This window comes from Paramormyrops kingsleyae, chromosome 8 (assembly GCF_048594095.1).
Source record: "Paramormyrops kingsleyae isolate MSU_618 chromosome 8, PKINGS_0.4, whole genome shotgun sequence".
NCBI lineage: Eukaryota > Metazoa > Chordata > Actinopteri > Osteoglossiformes > Mormyridae > Paramormyrops > Paramormyrops kingsleyae.
The window spans coordinates 6020018-6047608 of NC_132804.1; the positions used below are offsets into that span (position 1 = coordinate 6020018).

General features: G+C 51.9%; 2 protein-coding genes across 6 annotated transcripts in view; one reads left to right on the plus strand and one right to left on the minus strand.

Annotated features, from left to right (window-relative positions):
• The first annotated feature begins 1607 nt into the window (after positions 1–1607).
• mfap2 (microfibril associated protein 2) lies at positions 1608–8930 on the plus strand. 2 transcript variants are annotated; one of them, XM_023830375.2, is made up of 9 exons: positions 1608–1735; positions 3779–3848; positions 4631–4696; positions 6248–6277; positions 6939–7031; positions 7670–7708; positions 7788–7875; positions 7956–8029; positions 8117–8930. In XM_023830375.2, the coding sequence occupies exons 2-9, from the start codon at positions 3815–3817 to the stop codon at positions 8218–8220; spliced, it is 528 nt and encodes a 175-aa protein (XP_023686143.1). In that variant the 5' UTR covers positions 1608–1735; positions 3779–3814; the 3' UTR covers positions 8221–8930. The 2 variants fall into 2 exon arrangements, with proteins under 2 accessions (XP_023686143.1, XP_023686163.1); XM_023830395.2 differs by having other exon boundaries at positions 4631–4678.
• A 63-nt stretch (positions 8931–8993) lies between these two features.
• crocc2 (ciliary rootlet coiled-coil, rootletin family member 2) overlaps positions 8994–27591 on the minus strand; it is a 28684-nt gene continuing 10086 nt past the window's right edge. For all 4 annotated transcript variants that reach the window (XM_072715056.1, XM_023830334.2, XM_072715058.1 and 1 more), the window contains exons 11-37: positions 27352–27438; positions 26605–26811; positions 26072–26271; positions 24287–24469; positions 23600–23744; positions 23360–23506; positions 22663–22893; positions 22376–22569; positions 22054–22181; positions 21592–21761; positions 21036–21215; positions 20814–20948; positions 20544–20687; positions 20234–20472; positions 17172–17331; positions 16907–17074; positions 15491–15926; positions 14978–15153; positions 14436–14556; positions 14047–14210; positions 12271–12486; positions 11960–12184; positions 11719–11868; positions 11440–11640; positions 11162–11293; positions 9789–9962; positions 8994–9693 (exon numbers count right to left, since the gene is read on the minus strand). In XM_072715056.1, coding sequence (XP_072571157.1) covers positions 9607–9693; positions 9789–9962; positions 11162–11293; positions 11440–11640; positions 11719–11868; positions 11960–12184; positions 12271–12486; positions 14047–14210; positions 14436–14556; positions 14978–15153; positions 15491–15926; positions 16907–17074; positions 17172–17331; positions 20234–20472; positions 20544–20687; positions 20814–20948; positions 21036–21215; positions 21592–21761; positions 22054–22181; positions 22376–22569; positions 22663–22893; positions 23360–23506; positions 23600–23744; positions 24287–24469; positions 26072–26271; positions 26605–26811; positions 27352–27438 — 4800 coding nt within the window. In that variant the 3' untranslated portion in view covers positions 8994–9606. The remainder of the gene's footprint in view (positions 9694–9788; positions 9963–11161; positions 11294–11439; positions 11641–11718; positions 11869–11959; positions 12185–12270; positions 12487–14046; positions 14211–14435; positions 14557–14977; positions 15154–15490; positions 15927–16906; positions 17075–17171; positions 17332–20233; positions 20473–20543; positions 20688–20813; positions 20949–21035; positions 21216–21591; positions 21762–22053; positions 22182–22375; positions 22570–22662; positions 22894–23359; positions 23507–23599; positions 23745–24286; positions 24470–26071; positions 26272–26604; positions 26812–27351; positions 27439–27591) is intronic.

The window sequence follows — 27591 nt, forward strand, 5'->3', positions numbered from 1 at the left end:
ATGATGATAATCATCATCATTATTTGGTTTCAGTGGTAGTGCAGTCCTGCACATATGTTAGGTAATCTATCCACCTTTTTTAATGGCGCGTAAGGTTGTGCCCTTTTGTTTAACCACTACACCACCGACTACGCCTGCTCCCACCTGGGCGATGCAGGAGGTACTGTGAGGTTCATGTTTTCGTCATCTTCTCCAGTGCCTGCATTATCAGTGTTGGGGAAGTTACTCACAAAAGTAATCCATTACAGACGGAGGTGGGACGTCCAGAAAGTACAAATCCAGACCAAGGTTTTGTTTCAACCAACCAGGTGAGTATTCTGTGACAGTGACTCGTAGTATTCAAGTGATTGGTTGAAACAAAACCTTGGTCTGGATTTGTACTTTCTGGACCTGAAATATCCACCTGTCTTTAATGAATTACTTTCGTGAGTAACTTCCCAACTCTGTTCATTACCATCCAGCCAGTCCTGCTGGAGAGCAAGCTGTCGGCTGTGTAGGCGGGAACCCCTGTGTTGCCATGGATTATGGACCACCTGCCCAGCCGTCCACAGTATGTTCGTCCAGGAGATTGTCCAGGACTACAAGTACCTGGGTGTCCACCTAGACAGCAAACTGGGCTGGTCTAAGAACTATACTGCCCTCTACAGGAATGGAATGGCCAGTGCAGGTTGTCCATTTTTTAATATTCCCTCCACCCCCACCCACCCCTTTACCCTGTTATTATACCCAACCAATACACAAAGAGGCAGACAGCCATGGAAGAACAACATTGTGACCAACCATAGTGATAGATAGACACTGACAGACACAGACTGACCGACAGACACAGACAGACATAATAGAACATGAGTAAAATAAAAAAGGGAGGACTTTATACACTTGTAAACCCACGCACCCCCCTACCTTATCATTATACTAATACCTATAATAATACCTACTAAGACATCTGACTGGTTGGTCCCGCCTCCTCTGGTTGCTTGGACCCACCTCCTCTACAATCTGATTGGTTATCTTTCTCAGGCAATCATTTTTCCTTCTGCCCCCAGAACATTTTTCTGTAAGTACAGCTCCCATGAGCTTTGCACTCAGGAGCAAGTTCCTCTGGGATAATAAAAGTGTCCAGAAACTTTGCTTTGAGTTGCTTAAAGTTTTATAGTACAGGAGTCCTCCAGTAAAAAGAAACTGGACATTCTGGAGCTGAAACCAGTAATGGACCACAGCTTGGGCTTACCAGTCTTAAAGCTAAAATCCCAATCCGACATCCAGGTTGTTTACTTACCAATAGCATCAGTAGTGTGTTAAATGGTTTAATTGGTCCATATACAATTTGACTTAGTTATAGTCCACAATCACCTGAATATTGATTTCTATTCGTTTGTTTGAATAATTTCAACTGTATCAGAAACCACACTTGTAGTTGGGGATGTTGTACATTATGCGTTGCATAGCTTTTGTGCTATCTAACCAAATTCAGGTTTTTTGAACTCGTATACTGTCCACTGAATTTGCTGTCTTCTGTCTTCAATGTGACGACGCTGGGAGAGTGTGGGTCGGCGCTTGGACCCGCTGGAGTGTGGGAAGATGGTGTGGTAGGGAGGAGTGTGCAGGGGGGAGATTGGGGCATAGGAGGCGGGGTGGTAGAGTGTGGCGATCGGGGAGACCGCGCTTCAGACGGACGCAGAGACCGGAGGAGCGACGGAACGAACTCCAAAGAAAGAGAGAGAGTGAGAGAGCGGTAAGCACGGGAAGTGGATTCCGGCTATGCAGGGAAAACGATTAAAATCCGGCGTGTTGAGTTTTACTCAATGTTTTGCAAGACTGAATATAAACGTTAAGTTCCTGTTAGATTACTACTTTACTTCAATTAGTGTATTACTTAAACTGAAACTAATGCTGCGTGAAACTTTGCTTTTGGTACAAAACGGCTTTAGTTATTGTATTAATTAAATTAAGTAAATCTCGCCAAGTGCAAAACACAGTTTGGATGTTTGAAGTTACACAAACATATTTGATATTGCACCAAGCCTGCGATATATGCAAAACCAGGTGTCTCGGTTATGAAGCTGTCTAATCGAACAGCTTTTTTTCTGATTTGGTCGAAACAATCTATTGATTGAATGAACTATTTTCTGTTCGAAAAATCGAAGCGGACTTGATTGTCTCATAATTCGTCTAGAAAATAGAGTTTTCAGTACATGCAGTCAGTGGGTGTCTTTTCAAGTGTGTGTTTACAATGTAATAAAGTGCGCGGGGGGTGTGCGGGGCGCTCTGGGAGGTGGGGTTATCTCCCGGGGCGAATGCGATACAATGCACAGGACATGGCCAACACTAATAAACTGCGAGAGAGAGGATGGTGGAAGTATGGAGGGCAGGAAGGTGGAAGGCAGGAGCGGGGGGGGGGGGGGGGGGTCGGGGGGCGAGCGTTCGGCAGAGTGTCACACTGCAAAGCAATTATGAAACAATTGTTTCATATAAAAGAGTGAGAAATGAAGGGAAAAGGATTTCCCTCGTCTTGGGGACTTTGTTCCGAAGTACCCGGGCGGTGGGGGAGGGGGTGAGAGAGACGCAAGAAAGGGGGAGAGGGGGGTGTAATAGTTCCCAGATGTGTGCAGTGAAAACATATGGTTTCCGATCGCCACTGTGATGCACACGAGGAATGTCTGGACGCGCGCACGAGCGCGCGCTCTCGAGACACACGTTCGGCGCACGTGCTGAGACCCCCGCAAATCCCCAGTGAAGCCCAAGAAAAACCTGCAACTTATCCGCAGACAGACCCCCACCTCCACAGGACGGGGCCCAGGATGACGTCATTTCGGGATGGACGAAGTCTAACCTCACTTCATTACTCCAAGACTTACTGCCTGTATGGCACCAGTTCTAACTTTAGGGCTCTTTCTAAATGGGGCGCAAATAGTGAGTTCGAGATAAATCTTCGACTGTCATTGCGTTATAACCTTCAAATTGTCTATATTACTACGAACCTACAGCGCCTTTGCAATTAATTATTGATATTTGTTAATGAATTTGCTTGTGGCAGGTTTCCAGCCGGTGTTGATATGTAAGATTAAGGTGAAGTGGCCGATGAAGTGGGCAGCTTTATTTAATCTGCGAATACCGGTGTGGGGCAGGGTACGGACGTGAAAGGCAGACCTTCGAGACAAGGAGCTCGCCCCGTTTCCATTACCTGCGGAGATGGAGGGGAAACTGAAAATGAATTGAGATGCAATAGGAGGAAGAAATGTCCATATCTAATAGCAAACGAACACATAAAAAATAAAGGTATATGTTGCTTTTGCGCATAAGATGCGAGGCAGTGTGAAGAAAATATAAGATATTTTGCCACTTGCAAATGACCATCTGACTCAGCCTTTTTTTTTTGGTGAGGGGTGGGGGGTCGTCCGCTGAGAGAGGGAGGGGGAGCTCAGTGATTCTCGTCTTGGAATGTTGCCTTGGGTCTCTGTGTGTTTTTGCATTTAGCGGTGGAGGGGGGGAAGAAAGGAAAAGGAGGGATTGTTAGAGAAGACAGACTTACCACATTCTTGCTGTCAGAAATGAACTTTTTTGGGGTAACTGCTGGGCGCCAGGAGAAAAAGGAAAGAAAAAAGCAGATGGAAAGGAGAGGGAGGGAGTTAAATTAAAATAAAATGGAAGGCTGGGGGGCTGAGCTGCTGAAGCTGCACTCGTCCTTTTTCCTGCTTTTAGTGGGACGCGTCAGTGCCTGTGGTTTTCGTAAATGATCCCTCTCTCCCTCTCTCCCTCACTCCTCTTGATAACACAGTACCAGATTCTGTCTACCTCCACGACCTGAGCGACCATGTGGACCAGCTGCCTGCTGCTTTTCATGCCCGGTGAGTCAAGGGCCCGCAGACTCGCGCTGAAGCCCCCCCACTGCCTCACACAACAACAGGCATTTTATCATTATTATTCGTCATTACAGTCACTGCTGCTCATCTGTTCATCTTCCGACTGCTTATTCAGTATGTGGTCAGGAGACACCTATCCCAACCAGCACAGGGCACCGGGACCTGGAGTGCCAGTCCCTCACAGGGCACGCGCTGGCAATTTAGAGATATGCCGTGGGACTGTGGGAGAAAACCAGCATGTCCCTATTTACCATGGGGAGAGCATGCAAACTCCACACACAATTTTTAGTTGGGTTTGGGTTAGGGTTAGGTTTAGGGTTAGGTTAGGGTTAGGTTAGGTCTGCTTTATTCTCCCCTAAGGGGCAACTGGGTTTGCAGGCAGCAGTCAACGCAACCAACACATATTGTAGTAAGATATATAAAAAAAAAAATATTTGGGGGGAAAAAAACACAATACAGTACATAGCATCTTATTGCAATTGCTATTTAGTGCTATATGATGACTAAAATTCTGTCAGAATGTATATAGACCCTGCCAAAATGCCACAGCTTGTTTAAAAACCTTCTCAGTTAAATCGTTATGCTCTCTGTCATCTAGTCCTCTTTGGGGTCTTTAATGGGAGTGTCACTCCCAGCATTATCTGAGTAACACCACCCACTGCACCAGCCCTTTGGTCACTATGGTTACGGTGATGGAATACGTCACCCGCGGATCCGTGATTGATGTCACTTGCCAGCTCTTGCTAACAGCTAACCGGCTCCCACAGGCCTCCTGTTTGCCCAGCAACAAGAATCAGCCGAAGATTTTTACACCGGTCAGTACTTCCGTCTGGGTAAGCTCGCTCTCGGCTTGCAGGCCTCTGCGCACCTGATTTTGTGACCGCTCTCCCCCCCCAACCCCCGCCCGCCCGTTTTCTACGCTACGGCTGTTCCAGCTTCTCACCAGTAAGTCAGTGTCTGCACACTTCTTCCTGGCATGAGCTTTTTAATCCTATCCAATAAAAACGAACCATCCATTTACCCAATGGCATAGGAGAGAGTTTGCCACTGGGACGCGGGGGGGGGGGATGGGGTGGATGAGGTCAAATTAAATATTGGGTGGCCACACGTTCCTCCTCCCTCCCCGGCCTCTTGGGCACCTGCATCTCTCCCTCATCCAGCTTATCTGGTATGAAGTGGCATTGAGTCTACAGCCTGTTCCCCAGAGCATGGAGAGCCAAGCATGGGCATCCTGAACAGGACACCAGTCTTTCGAAGGGCACCGACCCGCAGGCTAAGGCTGCTGATCTGTGGGAGGGAGCTGGAGCAAATGTCCTTGAGCACAGGCAGAGCATGCAAACTGCAGAGGTGGGGATTTGAACCCACAACCTAGTGGTATTTTGGGCATATTGCTATCCATAGATCCTGTGGAAAGAAGTGTGGTTTGACTGGAAAACAATAAACATAATGATTGCAACAACTGGGTGTTTGTATACAGCATGAGCGTGACCAAGTGCTTTTTTATTGTTTATTAATGTCTCTGTTAATTGTTCAGGGTGCAGGTACCAATTCCCAGCCTCATCCTTTTGATTTTTTTCCAGCATCCCACAGTCGTACTGGGCCTAACCCCCCCCCCCCCCAGTCCCACAGTGAGGATTCCAAATTCATTTTCCCCTGTAGTTCGGCCTGCAAGAATGCAGATTACGGCTCCGTAGGCGTGTGTGTGTGGGGGGGGGGGGGGGTGCATGTGAATTAGGCACAAACGTGTAGATCAGCCAGTTGGGAATGAAACTCCAGTCTTCTGGCTCAGCTTGAGGTCGTCTGAGGTCAGCAGCTGTCTCTCGCCTCTCAGCCGTTTCCCGCTTTATTCCCAGTTTCCTCGTTTCTGCTGCCTCTCAGTTTCTTGCCAGCCTGTTGTCCGAATCGGAGCCCCACTCTGCTCTCAGCGTTTCTCTCCGAGCTCCACTCTGCTCTCAGCGTTTCTCTCGGAGCTCCACTCTGCTCTCAGCGTTTCTCTCGGAGCTCCACTCTGCTCTCAGCGTTTCTCTCGGAGCTCCACTCTGCTCTCAGCGTTTCTCTCGGAGCTCCATTCGGCTCTCAGCGTTTCTCCTCGAGCTCCACTCTGCTCTCAGCGTTTCTCCCCGAGCTCCACTCTGCTCTCAGCGTTTCTCTCCGAGCTCCACTCTGCTCTCAGCGTTTCTCTCCGATCAGAGCTAGATAAGATTTTAACAACTCTGAGCTATTAGTTAACTTCTCCCCAAACGAGCTTGATGGGCCGAATGGCCTCCTCTCGTTTGTAAATTTCTTATGTTCTTATGTTCTTATGAGCTCCACTCGGCTCTCAGCGTTTCTCTCCGAGTTCCACTCGGCTCTCAGTGTTTCTCTCTGTTCCATTTCATCCACAGATGATTACGACTATGGAACTGCATTTCCTGGTAAGACCCCGTAAGACATGAGTGTGTGTGTGTGTGTGTGTGTGAGAGAGAGAGAGAGAGAGTGTGTGTAGCATTCCAATGGCAGAAAAGGGAATTGTGTGACTGTGTAGGGAAGGATTCCAAAACCAAAAACTGTGACCATATCCCAAAGATCTAAATATTATGGTTCTGTGGTAGTTTTATTTAGTTCATTGTGGTAGGAACATAGAAGCACATTCTGCCTCATTCTGTATTTAAGACCTGATGACCCTGATGACCCTGATGACCTTGACATCACACACACACTCCTGACACTGTGGTTATAGTTACCTAATACTTTTATCCAAAGTGACTTAGCATGGAGCCTGGTTCATGACATAATGATAAATATATATATATATATCGTTGCCAGGTTTTAATATATAGTGGGAACGATGACAGTAACAGTTATATATTTTATTCCCATGGTATCTTAATATGTGCCCACGTTTTACTAATTTATTTCCTCATTTTAATTAAATCATGGCCAATTTTTTTTTTCTTTCTTTCTTTCTGACCGTCCGTCTGTCTGCCTCTCTCTCTCTGTCTGTCTGTCTCTCTCTCTCTCTGTCTCCTTCCCTCCCTCCCACAAACACTGTGCTCCGCCCCATGTGCCTCCCCCCCCAACCCCCTTTTTCCTCAGTGGATCCCAACGGTTCCCCCAGGCAGGTGCTGCCATCCCCTCAGCAGCAGCAGCAGCAGGTCCTGCAGCAGATTTCAGGGCCCAGCCAGTCTGGTGAGCCGCCTTTACCGTAAACTACTCTGTATGTGTGCACTGAGGAAGTGAGGAGAAGCTGAGGGTAGATGCTGAATTTAAAAAGATAATCAAAAAAACAATAATTTCACATGACTGGCCTCAAAATTACCATGAATTTTACTTCGCAGGCTTGCAAATAATTAAATATTTTGTGTTTATTTTTAAAAAGTACATTAAACCATATCTGTATAGTATTTCCTTACAGGAGGAAATACCAATTTTTGGGATGGTATCTGGTTTTAATTATAAAGAGCAACTTTAGGTGCAGTTTGTAAGGCACTTAACTTAGGGCACAGTTGTATATGTGTTCAGATGAGTCTGTAACCAAGATTCACTCGAACCTCTCTGTGATTAACCTCCTACTGAGGATGTATCAGTAACTTAACGTACCACCTTTCAGTTGGTGCTCAATGTAAAATGTCACCAGATTCTCACGTTTCTGTGGGTCGTGTTGGGAGATACCGGGTTTGGAGAGAACGGCTGACCGTGTTGCTTTATAAATGCACATCAGTGTCACAGGCCCAAGCACAAAGTACGTCAGCTCTTCTTAACACAGTGCTCCACGAAGCAGTTCAGTTCCTTAATTAATGAACCCCCCCCCCCTCCTTATGTTGCAGAAGATGCTCAGACGGAGCCCACAGAGCCAGGTCCGCTGGGTAAGGTTTCCACACGGCTGCTCCACACCCCTCCGCCCTCCGAGCAAACGCTCCTCTAACGGCCTGTGTCTCCTCGCAGACTGCAGGGAGGAGCAGTACCCGTGCACGAGGCTGTACTCTGTGCACAAGCCGTGCAGGCAGTGCCTCAACAGCCTGTGCTTCTACAGGTACCCCCCCCCCCCCCGGCACATCTACATGGTAGGTCCCGGGAATCCCCTAACTCTCTCTCACCTCCCTGTACCTCCAGCCTACGCAGGGTCTATGTGGTGAACAAGGAGGTGTGCGTGCGGACAGTGTGTGCCCACGAGGAGCTTCTCAGAGGTAGGCACCCCCCCTGCCCCGAGTCCTACGGCTCTCGTAACCACGGGTGACGTTTTATGACCTCTCGTGACCTCCCCCCCGCCGTAGCGGATCTCTGCCGTGACCAGTTCCCACGGTGCGGCGTAGCGGCGTTGACTGGCCAGTGTGGGGCACTGGGAAGCAGCTGTGGGAAGAGCTGTGGCGGCTGTTAGGGGGGGACGGGGGCAGACGGATACAGAGGCTGGATCTCTCCTGCCCTGGGAACCAGCCTTCCTCTCCTCTCCAGTCCTCCATCTGGGACCAAAGACTCACCAGACTGCTTGTCTTTCATCAGAACCCCTTTTCGTAACTCCCCCCTAATATTCACCCCCCACCCCTTTATACATATGTAAAAAATATATACTTTTATATCCTAAAAACTGTCACTGGTGCTAAAAACCAATGGTACAATCGTTCGATGCACATAAGTAGATGATACCCTTTGTACACAGTACTCTGTGGGATAGCTGTTTTATGTTGTACTGTACATTTTATTCTTTATTGGTGCTTTTTGTGCGTCTCTCATTACTATGTTCATGAAACCAGTACAGAGCGTCGACGGTTAACGCGCCGGGAAGGATGGTGTGCTCACAGCTGTCAGAATGGTGCTGCCTTATCAAACATTCATAATTATTATTAATGCACAGAACCAAAGCAGCTAATAATATTAAAAAATAAATAAAAAATAGACTGGCAGGCTGTTTCATCTCCCCCGGCGACGGCGTCTTCGCTCATTAAAGTAAATATCACACAGTGAGTCGTTTCTTTTTTATTTTAAAGACACACATCGGCGGCCATAGAGGCTTGGGGACCCTGGCTGTTACTGTACTACTGCTATGTCAAAACCTTTTTTAAGAAATACAAGAAAAAAAACTTTTCTTAATGTGTGTGTGCTGCTTTTTTTTGGGGGGGTGGGGAGCAGAAACCATGAGAAACTTACAAAATATTCTATCAGACTGTAAAATCTCTTTATTAACCTAAAGGGGGGGGGGGGGGGAGAGGGATGCAAGCTGGTAAGGTATCTGAAACCAGTAGGAAGAGGCTCCACGTTCCATACAGTCCTGGTTGCGTTACTAACACGAAGTGACACTTACTGACGGACTCGGACACATAGTGTGACGGAACCGGGTCGATTCATCTCGGCTGTCCAGCATCTCCCATCTCTATGATAACGAGCCCATCCCCCCCCAACCCCATCCTGGCCAAAGCTGCCACAACGATGCGATTCATGGGTTCTCGTTATCAAACAGTTTGTCATGGCAAAGGAACAGTGGTCACACTAAAATATTAATGTCTACGCTGGTCCTAGAGTGTGACCTACAAGCCGTACGGCTCCTGTTAAAGACGGGTAACCTAACAATACTAATCACAGGGCTGTACACTGTCGAGACAGCAGGTTCACATACTTCAGTCTAGACCAACATCCCTGCGGACACCGACGCAGCACTAAAGCCAAGTCCGGCCTCATAGCCACCCTGTTTTTTTTGGTTTCTTCTGCCGCTTTCCGATTGGTGGTGCACCAGTGCCAGGTTCCACTAGGGGGCACTAGAGGATGGCACTCAATTCCCACTGGAGATTAGGGAGGGGGGCAGAGGGGGTTGCCGGCGCTTTATCTCCTGCTGGAGTTGCTCCTTTAGCGTGGAAACCTGAGGGAGCAGCGACAACGGGAGCAGAAGCATCAGACTAACAGGCAGGCAGACTGGCGAACATGCAAACTAGTTAGCAGTGGGACTCACGCTACCTGCTCCTCCAGCCCCTTCACGCGGTGCCGGTGTGCTCTCTCCCTGGCAGCCAGGGTGCGCTCCGCCTCCCTCTGGGCGGCCTTCAGCCTCTCTGCCTCCTTCTGGGCCTCGTCTCTCTGCCGGGCCGAGCTCTCGCTGGCACTGTGGGACTGCTCCATCTCTGCCAGCTGGGCCTGGGGCGCGGTCAGAGGAGGGGGCGGCTGAGTGAGCAGAGGGTGGGTGGGTGGGAGGGGGGGGGATTCAGATGCTCCCGGGGGGGCAACACGATTGAGGAGGCATCCGGCTGCCAGGAAAGTAACTGTTTCGCATCACATCACTGGAAACAACATCATCACTGCTAGCAAATATTATTATTAGGTTCTTTGTCTTAACATCTCCCATTATCCGTCATTTTCGCTTATCCGACGTTCTGCCGGCCCGTTTATGTCGGATAAGAGAGACTCCACTGTAATACAACTTGATTAAAAACAAATACAGGCAGTTTGGTCACCCTGGAATGCCCCGATATCTTTTCTTCTACACCTGCTTTTAATGTTCGGCAGATTCTGCATACGGAATTGATTTACGCCACGTAGTATAAGTTACGGGAAAGTGAGACCCGACAGGAGGCACGTAAATATCAGCTGTGAACAGGGCCTGTGATGCGTTTATGCTTTGAGAAAAAAACTTCAATCTGATGAATAACCACTAAAAATCAATCTATTTTGTATTTATGTGAACTGCATTCATTTTGATGGAAAATAAATGTCTATTTGATTAGTAGAGCATAATGCACATCTCACACTGAAACCACGTTAGCACCACTCACAAAATATCCAGAAATATTATTCTTGTTGACAAAGTTGAACTTTGAGTCAGTTCGAAGGGCTCATGGTAAATGCACAGGTACATATTTGAAAGAGTACACACTTCTCGTTTAAACGTTACATCGAAATTGCGCAACACAGCCCGAACAATCGCCAGTCGGGTCGTGTAACAAGTGTGATACTGTGGGGTTGCTGGTGGTTCAAACCTAAAAGCAAACTACTGCCCCTCAGCACCAAGCTTCCGTTAACCAGAAGCCCTCCTGATGCGCCAATAAACCAAAGATGAACACCAACTGCAGACTCCTAAACGATGGTGTCTCAAGCCCAAGGTGGCAGTGCTCTTAAGTGTTCGCGGTGTGAACAGGACTCCTGGCAGTTACCCAGAATTCCACCTACTGAATCCTCACCAGGTCCCCAGTATGTCCCCTATCTCTATTGCGCCCCCTAGTGCCTCTGCTCTGTCTTCACCTGTCTGCGATGTTCTGCAGTGTCTTCGCTGAGCTCCAGGTTTCTGTCCCTGTCCCCATGGTGTCCCCCAGCGTCTGTCACCCCCACCATGTCCTCACCTGCAGCATGGCGATCTGCCTCTGGGTCTCCTGCAGCTCCTGCTCAGCTGTGTTCAGGGAGCGATCCAGGCGGCCTTTCTCAGCTGAAAGCCGCATGCCGTCTTCCTCGGTCTTCAGCTTCTGCCGCTCCACCTAGGGGTTCCGCGGCAGGGGGTGCATCCATCTATGTTACACCGCTCACCCCTCAACATGTCCCCCACCCCCCCAAGGTACACAGCAGTGTAGGGGTCCAGCTGCTCTGTCACCCCTGTGGACCCCCCCCCCCACCCCCCGCCCACCTTGTCCAGGGTGCTCCTCAGCGCGTTCTTGTCCTTCTCCAGCCGCACGGCCTGCCTCTCCGCATCCCGCTTCTCCGTCTCCAGCTGAGCCACCGCCCTCTGCAGCCCGCGCAGACGCTCCTCCATGGCGGCCCGCTCCGCCTGCGCCGCCTGCACCGTGCGCTGCGCCTCCACCAGGCTGGCCGCCCGCTGCCTCAAGGCCTGATGGGAAAAGCGCAGGAGGAACGTCAGTGGAGGGAGCGTTAATTGAGCAGGATGCTGGGTGATGGACCTCCTCACCTCCTGCGTGTGGTTGAGCTCGGCCTCCAGCTCCTCCCTGCGCAGCTCGCTCTGGGACAGGTCGGCCTGCAGGCCCTGCACGTGCTCAGTAAGGCCCGCGATGTTGCGCTTCCCCTCCGAGAGGGACCCGCGGGTGGCCTCCACGCGCTCCTGGGGGGGGGGGCGGTATGCTCCAAAAGTAATTCCCGCAAAGATGCTCAGGCATCACAAGTCCCTCAGAGTTTGTGACACTTTCACAAACCTGCAGCAGCCGGCGGTCCTGCTCGGAGGTACTCAGCGTCTTCTGCAGCGCAGTCAGGCGCCCCTGGGTGGCGCTGTGGGCGGTGGTGGCCTCCTGTAGGCACTGTGTCAGGCTTTGCGCCTTCTCCCTCAGTGCTGACTCCGCCTCCTGGGCCTTGGCCAGGGCCTGGCTCAGCCTCTCTACCTCCCTCTGCAGGCCGGCCACGCGCCCATCCCCCTCAGTCACCTGCGCACACACACGCGCACAGTGGTGCCCGGTCACACCCAGAGCGGCCGTGGCGGGAGACAAGGCCCCGGGCCCCTGAGACGCACCTGCTTCAGCAGGCCTTCAACACGCTCCTGAGATGCCTGACTCTCCACCTCCCGCTCTACCAGGCTCAGCTTCAGCCGCTGCAGCTCCCCCTCCTGGCTCCGCCTCATCAGCTCCAGTTTGGTGCCCCGCGCCTCCGCCGCCTCCAGCGCCTCCCGCAGCTTCTTCCGCTCCGCCTCCAGCCGCGCCTCCCCCGCCTTCAGCCGGCTGAGCTGTTCCTGGGGGAGGAGGCTATGATCACCATTGGGCAGGTTGGCTGCTCCAAACTGACGTCCGACCAATGACTGGCTGTTATGGGCTGAGGGGGCGGGACTAAAATACTGATAAGAAGTAGGTGTTTGACACACAGACACAAGCAAAGGTGGCATCTGTCTAGGGCCCTGAGCTGGGGGGGGGAGCATTTGGTTTCCCCTGGTTGTTACAGCAGTATTTAGGTAGTGTGCCAACAATTAGTTTAGCCTGGGGGCAGGGCACCCCCTTAAATTCAGCCCTGGGGGCCATCAATGATGGGACTAATTGGCCAATTCATTATGGAAAAAAAACGGTTGTAGGAAGCTGCATGTTATAACCATACAGCCAGCGATGGCTGACTGCAGATCAGGGAAACTCTGAATGGTCAGCATTCGCCCACCTCCCCCCAGGCCCTGCGTCTCTCTCGCACAGACATGTCCTTCCTCCTTTATCCCCCCCCCCTCAGAGCCATCACTGAATGGACTCTTTATATGTTCTGCAAAAGTCAGAGAGTGATGACAGTAAGATCGTTCTCTGGCAGATGGGCCCTAACTCAGGGGTGTCTCAGGATGGCCGAGCATTTCAAAACAATGGTTTTGTTTTGCGGGGTGGGGGGGCTTGGCATTCCTTTTCTCCCCCTCTCTCTCTGCTCCCCCCAGCATATGGCTGTCTTGGCAGTGACCACCTAGTACAGTGTTGGCTTCAGCCAGCAGATAATCAGCCAGGAAAAGAGCAGGGTGGGAAAGGCAGGGGCCAGGATGCGTGTGTGTGTGTGTGTGCGTGTGTGTGTGTGTGTGTGTGTGTGTTTGCATAGATCACATTTGAGGACCAAATTGTCCCCAAAGTGTAGTAAAACCTTAAATTTCCCTACTTTTGGGGACATCTTTTGAGGTCCCCATTTGGATAACCTCAGTTTTATAAAAATCTGTGGATGCAATCAAAAAAGTAAAAATGCCAAAAGTCTTGTATTTGGGATGGTTACTTATGGTTAAGGTTAGGGCTGGGTAGGGGTTAAGGGTGTCGTGATTGGGATTAGGGTTTTTCCCATAGAAATTAATGGACGGTCCCCATTTAGATAGGAAGAGCAACTTATGTATGGGGTACCTACGCATGTCTGTAAGAGTTTAGTACTCGCACGTGTCTGTGAGTATATGATACCTGCATTGTTTGTGAGTGTGTGTACCCACATGTCTGTGAGTGTGCAGTACCTGCGTATCTGTGAGTGTGCAGTACCCGTGAACTGTGAGTGTGTGGTACCCAGACATGTCTGTGAGTATGTGGTACCTGGATTGTCTGTGAGTGTGCAGTACCATTGATGTCTGTGAGTGTGCGGTACCCATGCATGTCTGTGAGTATGTGGTACCTGCATTGTCTGTGAGTGTGCAGTACCATTGATGTCTGTGAGTGTGCGGTACCCATGCATGTCTGTGAGTATGTGGTACCTGCATTGTCTGAGTGTGCAGTACCCATGCATGTCTGTGAGTGTGTGGTACCCGTGCATCTCTGTGAGTGTGCGGTACCCGTGCATGTCTCTGAGTGTGCGGTACCTGCGCATGGCGTCTCTCAGCCTCTGCGCCCTGCGCCACTCTCTCAAGCTCCTTCACCCTGTCTCCCAGTGCCCTCCTCTCCCGCTCCCCTCGCCTCAGCGCCTCCTCCTGCTGCTGCAGCGTGGCCTGTGCCGAGCTCAGGCGCCCGTCTGCCCCACGCTTCCCTGTCAGAGAGAGAGAGAGAGAGAGTCAGCGCCATTAGCACATCCACAGCAGAGAGTCAGGACCACATGGAGCTAATGCGCAGAGCCGGGCTTCAGGGCAGCACGCGAGTCATATTCAGAATCAGAGTGGAGTCGGCTAAAGCACACTCTGTACTGCGAGAGAGGCAGAGCCAGGACCGCACATGTTGCACACACACGGTGTGTAATCAGAAACACCATGCTCACCCTCCTGGCAGTCAGCGAGAGCGTTGTGCAGCTGGGCCAGCCGGGTCTGGGCCGAGTCCCTCTCGACACACAGCTCCTCCAGCTCCCTCTGCAGCGCCCCCATCTGGCAGCGCGCGTCATCCTGCACAGCAAACCACACGCGTCTTGCAAAGGGCGATGGGAAATAAACCAGCTGACTAAAACAATGAACAGAGGAACCATTTTAATATTTTCCAGTTGTCCTTTAATCAAATCAGAGACACAGTAAGGACCTTCTCAGCATGAGTGATTTGTTATCCTCTCCAAAGCGGTCGATGTCTGCCCTGCCCTGGAAAGTTTCCACACCAAAGTGAGCTTTTCTGTTTTGCAATGTTCTGCACCAAGCTGGTTAGTCCTCGAGTGAGGTGACCGATTATGAGGCCCCCAGAACAGCTGGAATCCGGCCCCCATTACTCTGTCCGCATAACCTGTACACGCTTCTACCATTTACATCCATGTTCTGTCCTGATCACCATGCACCCTCCCCCCCTCCGCCCCCCCTCACCCCCTCCGCCCCCCCTCACCCTGTCCCTCTGCGCCTCCCGCAGCTCCTGCAGGAACTCCCTCAGCCCGCTGCGCAGGGTCTCCGAGTCCAGGTCTGGCAGGGGAAGGGGCAGGGGAGTGTCGCCCCGCTCGGGGGAGATGGGTCTCGAGCCCACGCCCTTCTCCGAGGCCCCACTGCTGCTCGGCTCGTCCCAGCCTGGCGGGAGACCCAGCCCACTGTGAGCTCTGACACTGGAACAGGCTCTCACTCATATGCTGAAGCAGAGCAACACACCCGCATTAAACAGCCACAGACCAAACCATTCCTCCATATATAAGGTCTGTAATAAATTATGACTCTCAGTTTTCTCTGGTTTCCCTGGAGTCACACAGAATCACATCAAACCACAATCCCACTATAGGCAAAACCAGTTAATAATCGGCTAATTTAGGGGATTCTGCTCCTGACCTATTAAATGGCAGTATTTTAAGCACCACTGCAGCATAAGAGATGATATAATGATATGTGATTTTGTGATTATTGCAGTTCTGACCTCTGGAGGGCGATGTGGAGCGGCGTAGAGGCGAGACGCTGCGATGTCGCGAGAGCGCCGGTGTCCCGGGGGATGTGGTGGCGGGGCTCCGCCCCCGGCCACTGGCCGAGCTCCTCCTGCCCCCGGCGCCGATGCCCAGCGTGCGGCTCAGCGCCGACTGCAGGCTCCCCAGTCGGAACTCCAGCTCCTTGGCGCGGGCCTCGGCGCGGGCAAGCTCCGCCTCCGTGGCGGCCAGGCGGCCCTGCGCCTCGCTGAGGTGCAGGCCGGCCTGCGCCGCCCCGTCCTGCGCCGTCTGCGCCCGCAGCGCCAGGTTGCGTGCCTCGTCCTGCAGCTTCTTCTCGCAGCCGCGGGATTCCTGGAGCTGAGCAGAGAGCTCCCGCTCGCTGCTGCGCCAGCCGCACTCGGAATCGGCGAGCCGGCGGTGCAGCGCGGACATCTGGGTGGGCCACAGTAAAGACAGCTGCATGGATTCCCACCTCTGACCTTCGGCCTCTGAACTTCCGCCATCTTGATAACTACCCCCATTACCCGACATCCTCAGAGCCACCAAATGGGATTTAACACCAAACTTGGCCCAGCTAATAAACATTATGTTTATTACACTATTTCATTGGTCACATAAAATATTACTGACATATTTATAATATTACATTAAAAGCATTTCTGTATCCCATGTGATAGTCTTGATAATTTTATTCATAATCCAATATAAACAAAAGTTAATTAAATTCATATGACAGTAACATATAATTAAAACCATAAGTAGCTGTGCTGTGTCAGACGAGTACATCGTGTGCTGCTCAGTGCTGTGATCATCACATGAGCAGCTGCATGCAGCCATATGCAGCCATAAACATCCACACACAGCTACAGTCATACGCAGTCACATGCAGCCACAAACATCCACACACAGCTACAGCCATACGCAGCCACATGCAGCCACAAACATCCACACACAGCTACAGTCATACGCAGTCACATGCAGGCATAAACATCCACACACAGCTACAGTCATACGCAGTCACATGCAGCCACAAACATCCACACACAGCTACAGCCATACGCAGCCACATGCAGCCACAAACATCCACACACAGCTACAGTCATACGCAGTCACATGCAGGCATAAACATCCACACACAGCTACAGCCATACGCAGTCACATGCAGGCATGCGTGGCCATTTGCAGCCATACACATCCACATACAGTTATACACAGTCATAGTCATACTCATGCGCAGCCACACACAGCCAAATGCAGCCATGCGCAGCCACACACAGCCATATGCAGCCATGCGCAGCCACACAGCCAAATGCAGCCATGCACAGCCACACACAGCCATATGCAGCCATGCGCAGCCACACACAGCCAAATGCAGCCATGCGCAGCCACACACAGCCATGTGCCCCACCCACCTCCTTCTTGAGGGTGTTCCTGGCTGTCTCTGCCTCGGCCAGCCTCTGTTTCAGCGTGAATGTCTCCCTCGCTCTGTCCTCCTCCCGCTGCTCCTCCAGGGAGAATCGGGCCTGTAACTCCGCCACCTGCCGGCCCCTCTGCTCCTTCTCTCCGTCCAGCACCTTTATCTGGGGGGGGAGGGGCACAGGAAAGGCATGTGTCATGTGAGAGGTAACTGCAGCACTTTAGGAGTCCAATCTCCACCACGTTCTACCCCCCCCCGACCTGTCTGCGCAGCTCCTGCAGTTCCCGGCGAGCCTCCAGCCGCGACCGCTCCACCTCCCGCAGGCAGCTGCGCAGCTCAGCCACCTCACGCTGCGCAGATGCCAGGCTCTCCTCCAGCACGGCCAGCTTTTGGTCCTTCTCCTCACACTGGCGTTTGGTGCTGGGAGGGCCGGGGGGGGGGGGGGGGGGGGTGTTAACACACAGACACTGTACAATGACTGACATGAAACATGCCTGTCTCTAAGCTAAATAGCATGTCGCCATGAAGGTAATTCACCGACAGGAAATAATGCAGAAATAGTTACAACCAGAGCGACCGGCCAGATGTGGTGAACATGTAATATAAATGATTTTGTGTGCATTACAGAAAATGCAGAAACAGATAATTATATGTGTTTGCAATACTCTGTTTAGAAGCTTTAACTGACATCATGATTTAATTATTGGAGGCTTTAATCCAAAGAATGTGAAGCCATATCCTTTGCATTGTAAATGCAATGAGCTACAGGACCCGACTGCATTTCATAGCTTAATATAGATCGAACTAAGACTGAAACTGCATTTTTGTGCTGTTTCCCCCCCCACAAAATTCCGTCTGCTTTTTTGTACAGGGGACGTTGACGTTTTTCCCTGGAAGCTGATTGGCTGAGGTCAGCCAATCTAAGTGAGCTTTTTGATCTGGACGACAAACACAGGGTATGTCTGGGTTTGCGGGGAAACATTCATTAAACGTTATTAGATCTGATCAGGCATCGATCTCCTCTTCAAAGGTGCGGCTTCTGTAGCAGCTGAGCTTTCATCACATCACAAGCAAACTGGCTTCAAAGGCAGGATAAATAAGGCAGTGGAGGCCCCCGTGTGGGGCAGGGGGCAGCCCAGCTTCGGATATGAGATACTGGGGAGGGCAGTGCATCTCCCGCATCAGTCAGCTGCGTGTATCGCATTTCCTGCGATGAAACTGCCTCACTTCATAGCAGTGTGTGTCAGCTGGTGGGTCGTGATTTAAAAAAGCAAAAGGATGATAAAATGACCTCCAGCACCCCCCCCCCCCCCTTCTGACATCACCACCCCCCCCCCCATGCAAGGATACCGAGGGTCCTGAGGCCGAAGCAGCCCCTCCTGTTGTTACCGCTTTCGCTACGCCAGACACTTTCTTGCAGTACATGGTCATGCCCTTCGGATTGCGCAATGCCTCGTCAGCCAGCCTGTGTGTATATCAGGAGCGCAGGGAGTCACTGCCACTTTTGTGTTGTATGCTGTTGTTTGGATAGGGAGTGAGGCATAGAGTTTGTCCTGTTGTTTGGATAGGAAGTGAGGCATAGAGTTTGTCTTGTTTGGATAGGGAGTGAGGCATAGAGTTTGTCCTGTTGTTTGGATAGGGAGTGAGGCATAGAGTTTGTCCTGTTGTTTGGATAGGGAGTGAGGCATAGAGTTTGTCCTGTTGTTTGGATAGGGAGTGAGGCATAGAGTTTGTCCTGTTGTTTGGATAGGGAGTGAGGCATAGAGTTTGTCCTGTTGTTTGGATAGGGAGTGAGGCATAGAGTGTGTCCTGTTGTTTGGATAGGGAGTGAGGCATAGAGTTTGTCCTGTTGTTTGGATAGGAAGTGAGGCATAGAGTTTGTCTTGTTTGGATAGGGAGTGAGGCATAGAGTTTGTCCTGTTGTTTGGATAGGGAGTGAGGCATAGAGTTTGTCCTGTTGTTTGGATAGGGAGTGAGGCATAGAGTTTGTCCTGTTGTTTGGATAGGGAGTGAGGCATATAGTTTGTCCTGTTGTTTGGATAGGGAGTGAGGCATAGAGTTTGTCCTGTTGTTTGGATAGGGAGTGAGGCATAGAGTGTGTCCTGTTGTTTGGATAGGGAGTGAGGCATAGAGTTTGTCCTGTTGTTTGGATAGGGAGTGAGGCATAGAGTTTGTCCTGTTGTTTGGATAGGGATTGAGGCATAGAGTTTGTCCTGTTGTTTGGATAGGGAGTGAGGCATAGAGTTTGTCCTGTTGTTTGGATAGGGAGTGAGGCATAGAGTTTGTCCTGTTGTTTGGATAGGGAGTGAGGCATAGAGTTTGTCCTGTTGTTTGGATAGGGAGTGAGGCATAGAGTTTGTCCTGTTGTTTGGATAGGGAGTGAGGCATAGAGTTTGTACTGTTGTTTGGATAGGGAGTGAAGCATAGAATTTGTCCTGTTGTTTGGATAGGGAGTGAGGCATAGAGTTTGTCCTGTTGTTTGGATAGGGAGTGAGGCATAGAGCTGGTCCTGTTGTTTGGATAGGGAGTGAAGCATAGAGTTTGTACTGTTGTTTGGATAGGGAGTGAGGCATAGAGTTTGTCCTGTTGTTTGGATAGGGAGTGAGGCATAGAGTTTGTCCTGTTGTTTGGATAGGGAGTGAAGCATAGATTTTGTCCTGTTGTTTGGATAGGGAGTGAGGCATAGAGTTTGTACTGTTGTTTGGATAGGGAGTGAGGCATAGAGCTTGTCCTGTTGTTTTTGACTTTTTTTGCACTTAGGTAAGTTAGCTTTGGGTTGCGTTCAGAAGCTGGGTTTTTGTTTATTGTTTTGGTGATAGTCACTCCTGAGTCCTTTTCCACCGGGTTTATTTGTTCTGTGTCCGTGGCGTGTCAATAAAAACAGAAAAATATTTTTAAAAACCTCCCTTTGTCCACATGTGTTCCCTTGTCCATCACACCCCTGTCCTTCCTTTACTCCACGTCCCCTTTCACTCTGTTACACCCCAACCATAGACTGGGGCTGGTAACACTGTCTCTAATCTCCATCTGTATGAGGCGTCTTTGTGACCCTGAAAAGGAAACCTAAAAACCTCTCTCTCCGTCTCTCTCTCCGTCTCTCTCTCCATCGCGATTTTTAAGTGTTTAAAAATGTACTTATATTCTTTGACTTTTGGCCCCTTTAATGGTGAATTTGTGTTTATTTATTTTCTGTTTATTTGCTTTTTTAATTTTTAATTATTTATTTTGCTTTATTTTCTTTCTAACTCTGCACTGCACTTTGACCTACAGCATGAGCCCCCAGGGAGGTTTAGAGGTCTCCGCCCCCCCGACCTGCCCCCACCTGATGCGCTCGCTCTCCGCCGTCCTCAGGCTCTCCCTCAGCTGGCTGTTGGACTGGCCCAGCGTGTCCCTCTCCTTGGTGACGTCCCCCAGGGCCCTCCGCAGCTCCGTCACCTCCCGCCGCTGGGCGTCCCGCCCGTCACGCAGCTGGCAGAGCTGCCTCTCCGCCTCCAGCAGCTCCTTCCTCAGGCCGTGGCCGCTCTCCTCACTGGCCGACAGGGAGGCCCTGCACTCCTCCAGCTGGGGGGGGACTGGGGTCAGCGCCGGGTCACACACCTGGCGTCCAGAGAGGCCCCACCCTCCCCGCTCACCTCCTTCAGGGCGGCGTCCGCGTGCGTCTGCAGATCTGCGCAGCTCTCCTGCAGCCGGCTCAGCTCGCGGCCGTGCGCGTCGCCCGCGTCGGCCAACTGCGAGCGCAGGTCTTGCAGCTCCTCAGTCAGAGCCCCCACCGTAGCCTGAGCGTATGGAGAGATTGGGGGGGGAGGGATCAGTAAATATCCTAAGCGGGAAGGAGTTAGAGCCTGAGAATACACTGAACCCGTTTAGGTGAGGGTGTAAGTGCTGGTCTGACCCCCCCTCACCCTCTCCTGCTCCTTGAGGCGGGCCACTTCCCTACGCAGCCGGTCCAGCTCCAAGGTGACCCCCCCCAGCTCAGCCTGCAGGGCAGACACCCGCTCAGACAGCACCGCCTTCTCTGCCTCCTTGAGAGATAGGGCCTACAATTGGAGAAGGGAGAGCTAAGTGTCGTTCCAGCCAGCCAATCGGAAAGCAGGCCGCCTCCCAAAGTCCCACCCCTCGGCCACCTGCTGCTTGTCGCTCTCAGCCTGCAGGAGACTCTGGTCTCTGTCATGCTGCAGGGCGCTCAGCTCTCTCCTCAGGTCCTCCTGCTCCCGCTCCACCCGGAGGAGGGCCTCCTCTGCCTCCTGTCGCAGCCTGCGGCCCATCTCCTCCTGCTCTGCCTCCAGGCGCCTCCGGAGCGCCTCCTATGGGATGAGCCAAGCATTACGTTTGCAGGGATGGGTGCCCAATGAAATGCAGTTAAAACGCAGTGCTTTGTAACGATAAGGAAAGACCTTTGAGCACAACAATAAAAGAACTTACTATCATTGAGGCTAAACAATATGCCACAAATGTCACAGAAGACAGAGCAGGACATCTAGTGCTGGTAGGTCTGCAAATTATAGGCTCCGGGTTATACATGTAGCCTGTATATATATATATATATATATAGTGGCCAATATCTCCCCACTGCTCTCCTGCCGACACGGGGCCGCATTTGGGAATCCTGTCTGAAAAGCTGACCCCTCCCATTACCATCATCAGTCTTTTGCAGGGGTCCAGTCACCCACACCCACGCACCTTTTCTGAGATGAGCCTCTCTACCTCCTCCTGGTGGTCGATCTGGGCACTGCGCAGGACCTGCTGAGCCTCCTGCTGGGCGAGTGCCAGAGCCTGCGCTAAATGATCCTTCTCCCGCTCGCTCTGCACCTGGGCCAGCTCCCCATCTGCTCGCACCCGCTTCAGCTCCGCTGGTGGGGGGGGGCAAGTGCACATAACTTTAACTCACTCTTTCCCTCCCACTCCCTTCCCTCTCTGTCCCTTTCTCCCTCCCTCTCTCCCTCCTTCCCTCTCTCTCCCTCCCACTCTGTCCATCTCTCTCTCCCTCCCTCTCCCTCCCTGCTTCTCTCTCTGTCCATCTCACTCTCCCTCCCTCTCTGTCCTTCTCTGCCCCTCTCTCCCTCTCTGTCCCACTCTCCCTCCCTCTCTAACACTCTATCCCCCCCCCCCCCTTCCGTTTCGGCTCCCGTTCCAGGGTCTCACCGGCGGCCGTGTCCCTGCCCAGCCGCACGGCCTGATTCTCCGACTCCAGCTGCTCCCTGCGTGACTCCAGCTGCGCCAGTTGCTGCTGCACCTCGAACAGGCTCGTCTCCAGGGCCTCCCTCTCCGACCTGCGATGGGAGGGGGGCCTTGCCGTCAGGGTGAGGGTGAGTTTTTAAACTGTTTGGGAGTCTCAGATCCTCACTGACATATGGCTCTTTTCCACTGATATCAGGAGCCGAGCCGTTCCCGAGCCGTTCCCGAGCCGTACCCGAGCCGTTCCCGAGCCGTACCCGAGCCGTACCCGAGCCGTACCCCCACTCACCTAAAGGCAGCCAGCTCCTCGGTGAGTGCAGCGTTTTCCCTCTCGGACGCCGTGAGCTGTACCACCAGGCCTGCCCTCTCCCGGGCCAGCTCCGCTCGGCTCCGGCCCGCCTCCTCCAGGGCCACGCCCTGCCTCTGGCCCTCACCGCGGGCTGCCCCCAGCTCCGCCCCTAAAGCGCTGACCTCTCCACAAAGCTGCCAATGGGGAAAAAAATTCACACACTGAGCAAAAACACATGACCTTTCACACTTCTGAAGCCCTGTAGCTAACCTCCAGCCCCCCCGTACCTGAGTGACTTTGTCCTGCAGCTTCGTCCTATCAGCTTTCAGCGTCTGAAGCTCCGCCTCCAGACCCGTCCGCCCCAGCTCCGCCTCCTGCAGCGACTGGTGAAGGGCCAGGCGGGCAGAGTCCAACTCCAGCCGCTCCTGCTCCAAGCGCACCAGCTCCTCCCGGATGGTCAGCTTCTCCTGCTCAGCCTCCCGCTTCTGTGCCAGCAGTAGCCCCTTCTCCTCCTCCATCTGAGTGATGCCCCCAAAACATACATTTACACACAAAGAAAGTCACGTAATATACACCACAACCACATCCGTGAAAACACACACATACAGATGTCTCCGTAAGGCAGTGATCTTACATCCCCATCATAGAGATAACCAGCCACTAATGTGTCTCTACTCACTGAAACATAAAATAATAATAATAAAGTTGACAGTGTATTGATCCCTGTGGGGAAACCCTCCTCTCACCTACCCCATGACACACATAGCAGGTGAGAGCGAGCTTGGTATCAAAGGGCAGCCGTCTGCTGCAGCACCCAGGGAGCTGGGGGTTAAAGGCCCCCAGACGTGGCTATTCTGCCGAGGTCAGGCTCAAACTGACGACCTTCCGAGCACAAGCACAGAGCCTTAGCCCACATTAAAGTGACTTCTAGGGGAAACTGCCATCCATCCATCCATCCATCCGCCTCCTTCCCTGTGCCCCCACCTGGATTATAATGGCATTGAGCTCTGCCTTGTCCTGGGCCAGCCCCTCATTCAGGCTGCCCATCTTGGCCAGCGAGTCACGGAGCGAGGCCTCCTCAGAGCGGATCTTGTTCACCAGCAGTGAGAGCTCCGCATTGCTGCACTCCGCCTGCACACAGAGCAACAGGGACAAAACTGTCACTTAGATGGCAGCCTGTCAGGAGTGGCTTACCGAGCACAAATAAGGGGGGTGGTGAGGTACCCTGCTCAGGGCCTCAGCCAGCTGTGCCTTCGCGCCCTCCAGCAGCTGCCTCTTCACCACCTCCTGCTGGTGACTCTCCCTCACTGCAGCCAGCTCACTGCGCTGTGCTGAGGCTCGGCTCTCGCTCTGCTCCAACTGTCTCTGCCTGCAAAGACATGGGTGGGGGGGGGGGGGGTTCAGCTTGAGCATTACACTCTCTACATCTTCACCCCTCCCAGTCTCACACTCTCTTCCTCTCCGCCCCCCCGTCTCACACTCTCTCCATTTCCACCCCCCCAGTTTCACACTCTCTCCATCTCCGCCCCCCCAGTCTCACACTCTCTCCATCTCCGTCCCCCCAGTCTCACACTCTCTCCATCTCCGTCCCCCCATTCTCACACTCTCTCCATCTCCGCCCCCCCAGTCTCACACTCTCTCCATCTCCGCCCCCCCAGTCTCACACTCTCTCCATCTCCGTCCCCCCAGTCTCACACTCTCTCCATCTCCGCCCCCCCAGTCTCACACTCTCTCCATCTCCGCCCCCCAGTCTCACACTCTCTCCATCTCCGCCCCCCCAGTCTCACACTCTCTCCATCTCTGCCCCTCCATTCTCACACTCTCTCCATCTCTGCCCCTCCATTCTCACACTCTCTCCATCTCTGCCCCTCCATTCTCACACTCTCTCCATCTCCGCCCCTCCATTCTCACACTCTCTCCATCTCTGCCCGTGCTCGCTCCCTCTCCTGGGCCACGGCCTCCTTCTCCTCCCTCTCATGGTCTCTCTCTCTCTGCGCAGTGGCCAGTGACAGCTGCAGCTTCTCGCAGTCCAGCTGTAGCATCTGTGCCCGTGACTGTGCTGCCTGCGCTGCCTTCTCTGTGCAGAGCTTCTCGCTGTGGGTCGGGGAGGACAGAGACATATTAGACATGCAATAGCCCAGACATCTACGTCGCTTGTGGTTCCTTTCAAATTTCTTTTGTCATCTTTGCTATTTTGAAAAGCAGGAAATCCTATCACAGCGGTGACATGGCAGCAGGCAGCAGACTGACTGTTATTCTGACACTGCATGTGCTCCGCCTTGAACGCTCTCCTGCTGGGTATAGGCTCCAGGCCCCATGACCCTGCTCAGGATGAGGGTTTGGAAGACGCACAACTGTGTAACATGTCAACACAACACTCTCCAAGATTGATTACGTTCTTATTGATTACTTATCACAAACATTCTCATAAACTATACTTAGTGATTTTTTTCTGGGTTTTGGCAAACGGAATAATCCTTGAAGACGTAATTCATTTGTATTTTGAAAGAAAATGAACTATATCGTTAATATAATTTGTACGCATTGTAATTTTTACGTTTGTTGAAATTGGCTACCCAAGTATTTTATGAAGGTAGGGTGTTCTGATAAAGAATTTCGGTCTATCGAGATGTGCTACCTGGAATTTTAACACTGGTAGTACAATCCCATAAGGTCGCAATGACTGTTTACATTACATTAGTTTGTGGGGTTTTTTTTGACACTTTTTTTTTTTTTTTTGGACCAATCGTTTTCAGTTTCAGCCCATAAAAATCACGGTAGGATTTTATGGTGGGGTGGCACCAATCAATAGATATATCTCTCGAAACATGGTAGGACAGCTTGACAGACAGGGGCCCTGTGAGTATAATTTTAAAGCATCATAAACTATACTATTTAAGGTTAGTTGAGCTAAATCTGTTCAGCCTCAAGCAAAGGAGACTGAGGGGGGACATGATCCAGGTCTATAAGATTCTAACAGGTTTGGATGCTGTTCAAGCAAATAGTTACTTCAGCATTAGTTCAAATACAAGAACTCGTGGCCATAGGTGGAAATTAGCGGGAGAACATTTCAAACTGGATTTAAGGAAGCATTTCTTTACACAGCGTGTAGTCAGAGTATGGAATAGTCTTCCTGATAACATAGTGCAAGCTGAATCCTTGGGTTCCTTTAAATCAGAGCTAGATAAGATTTTAACAACTCTGAGCTATTAGTTAAGTTCTCCCCAAGTGAGCTTGATGGGCCGAATGGCCTCCTCTCGTTTGTATAGTTCTTATATCGATATAAACAATCTGGTCTTATCCTAAATCTCATACGAAAATATATCGATGTATCTTAAAAACTTGGTATATCGCCCAGCCCTACTACGCAGCAAAGAAGTATTTCCGAGGCACCCGAGTCTTATTTCAGCTCTGAAGCATTATAAATTCAGAAGAAGTTTAAAAATTAAACTGAGACCTAACCAAAAAATTTCCATCCATCCATTACCACTTATGAAGCATTTCCTAGAGCCAATCCATGTCCCTTGGGCACTGCCTTGCCCCCTCACTGGCCCTAGCTCACTTCACCTAGGTGGGGCATCTGTGTCCCCCTGTGCGGGGTGTCCCTCTCCCTCGGGCCCCACTCGGCCCCCTCGCTGGCCCACATCGAGCCCCCTTACTACCCCCTCCCCCCCTGCCTCGCTGACCCCCGCTCACCTGGCCAGTGCGTCCCTGTCCTGCTTCAGGCGCTCCCTGTCCCTCAGTGTCGCATCCCTCTCTCGCTGGGCTTCGTCCCTCTCCCCCCGCACTTCCTGGCAACGCAGCTCCACCTCTTGCCGGCCCGCCTCTGCCTCCGTCAGCTGCCTGCGCAGCTGTTGGGCCGATGACTGCGCAGACAGCAGGCGCCCACGCGTCTCCTTCAGGAAAGGCAGGCAGGCAGAATATGAGCACATCGTGGAAGGAGGCCCAACCAGGAGGGCTGAGAAGGGGGTAACACAGACCTACAGAGCAGAAGAGAGCAGCCCCTGGACCAAAAAGAGGCCAAGCAGGGCAAACAGGAGAAGGCAGGCCTGCCAAAGAGAGGCCAAGCAGGGCAAACAGGAGAGGGCAGGCCTACCAAAAAGAGGCCAAGCAGGGCAAACAGGAGAGGGCATGCCTACCAAAAAGAGGCCAAGCAGGGCAAACAGGACATCGCATGTACCCACCTGCACAGGGCAAACAGGAGAGGGCAGGCTATCGCATGTACCCACCTGCAACTGCAGCTGCTTACTGCTCACCAGGGAGCGAAGGGCGGACAGGCTGGAGTCTGCCAGGGGGAGCAGGGAGAAGGAGCGACGAGGAGAGGAGGGCCGGTGTGGGGAGGAGCCCCGTAGCAGGAGCTTCAGGGAGGCCCCTAAGCCATCCTGCTCTCCCTCAGCATCGGAGGAGGGAGCAGTGTCGCCGTCTGACATCAAAACCTGCAGACAGGATGGCAGGCGGCAGGACAGGGCTTAGGAGAGAGGCCGGATATCTCCACCCAGCGGCCCCGAACTGACCAGAGCTCTCAACAGGCCGCTCAGATGGCAGTCTAATCAATCAATCAGTCCATCAACCAATCAAGCAACCAATCAGTCAATCAACCAGGCAACCAGTCAACCAACAACCAATTATTTTTGTTGTTGTTATATATATTATTCGTTTAAATTTCCTAAAATTGGTTCCACGTGTCTTCCTGTCACATGATCTCAATCAATAATTTATATACGTACTATTTAAATAGCGCATTCAGCCCTAATTAGCTGAGAATACAACTGGACCAGAGTCTACAGCAGCTTACATTCTGTGTGGTGGGAGCGGAGCTTGAAATGTCCGTATTGTAATATATAACCAGGAAACAGGAGAAGCTCAAGGTGGACCGTTGTGAACAGAACATTAAACCAGCCGTCAGCTTGAGAGATACAGGCTGTGATAATGGGACGTCTGACGGCTGTGCTGTCGGAGTTTGGGCCCCCTGTCACCTGAGCGATGTCCCTCAGCGTCTGCAGCAGGGTATCTGTGTGTGCTCTCAGGGAGTGCAGCTCCGACTCGTCATCTCCCCTCCGCTCCTGCAGGGGGCGACAATGCTGGTAATGCACAAGCTGCAGAGAATGCTATTTGTCATTTAACTGTTGCAACACGTTTTTTTCACTGTTTTCAAGTAGGTGCTAGTGTCAGGGCAAGGTAGGGGTACACCCTGGGCAGGAAGCTAGTCCATCACA

Bases quoted from the DNA above. Each gene is read 5' to 3' on its own strand.
- mfap2 (XM_023830375.2), top strand. From the start codon at position 3,815: ATGTGGACCAGCTGCCTGCTGCTTTTCATGCCCG. The intron at 7,032-7,669 runs GTGAGCCGCCTT...CTTATGTTGCAG, and splicing joins TTCAGGGCCCAGCCAGTCTG to AAGATGCTCAGACGGAGCCC. The intron at 7,876-7,955 runs GTACCCCCCCCC...CTGTACCTCCAG, and splicing joins AACAGCCTGTGCTTCTACAG to CCTACGCAGGGTCTATGTGG.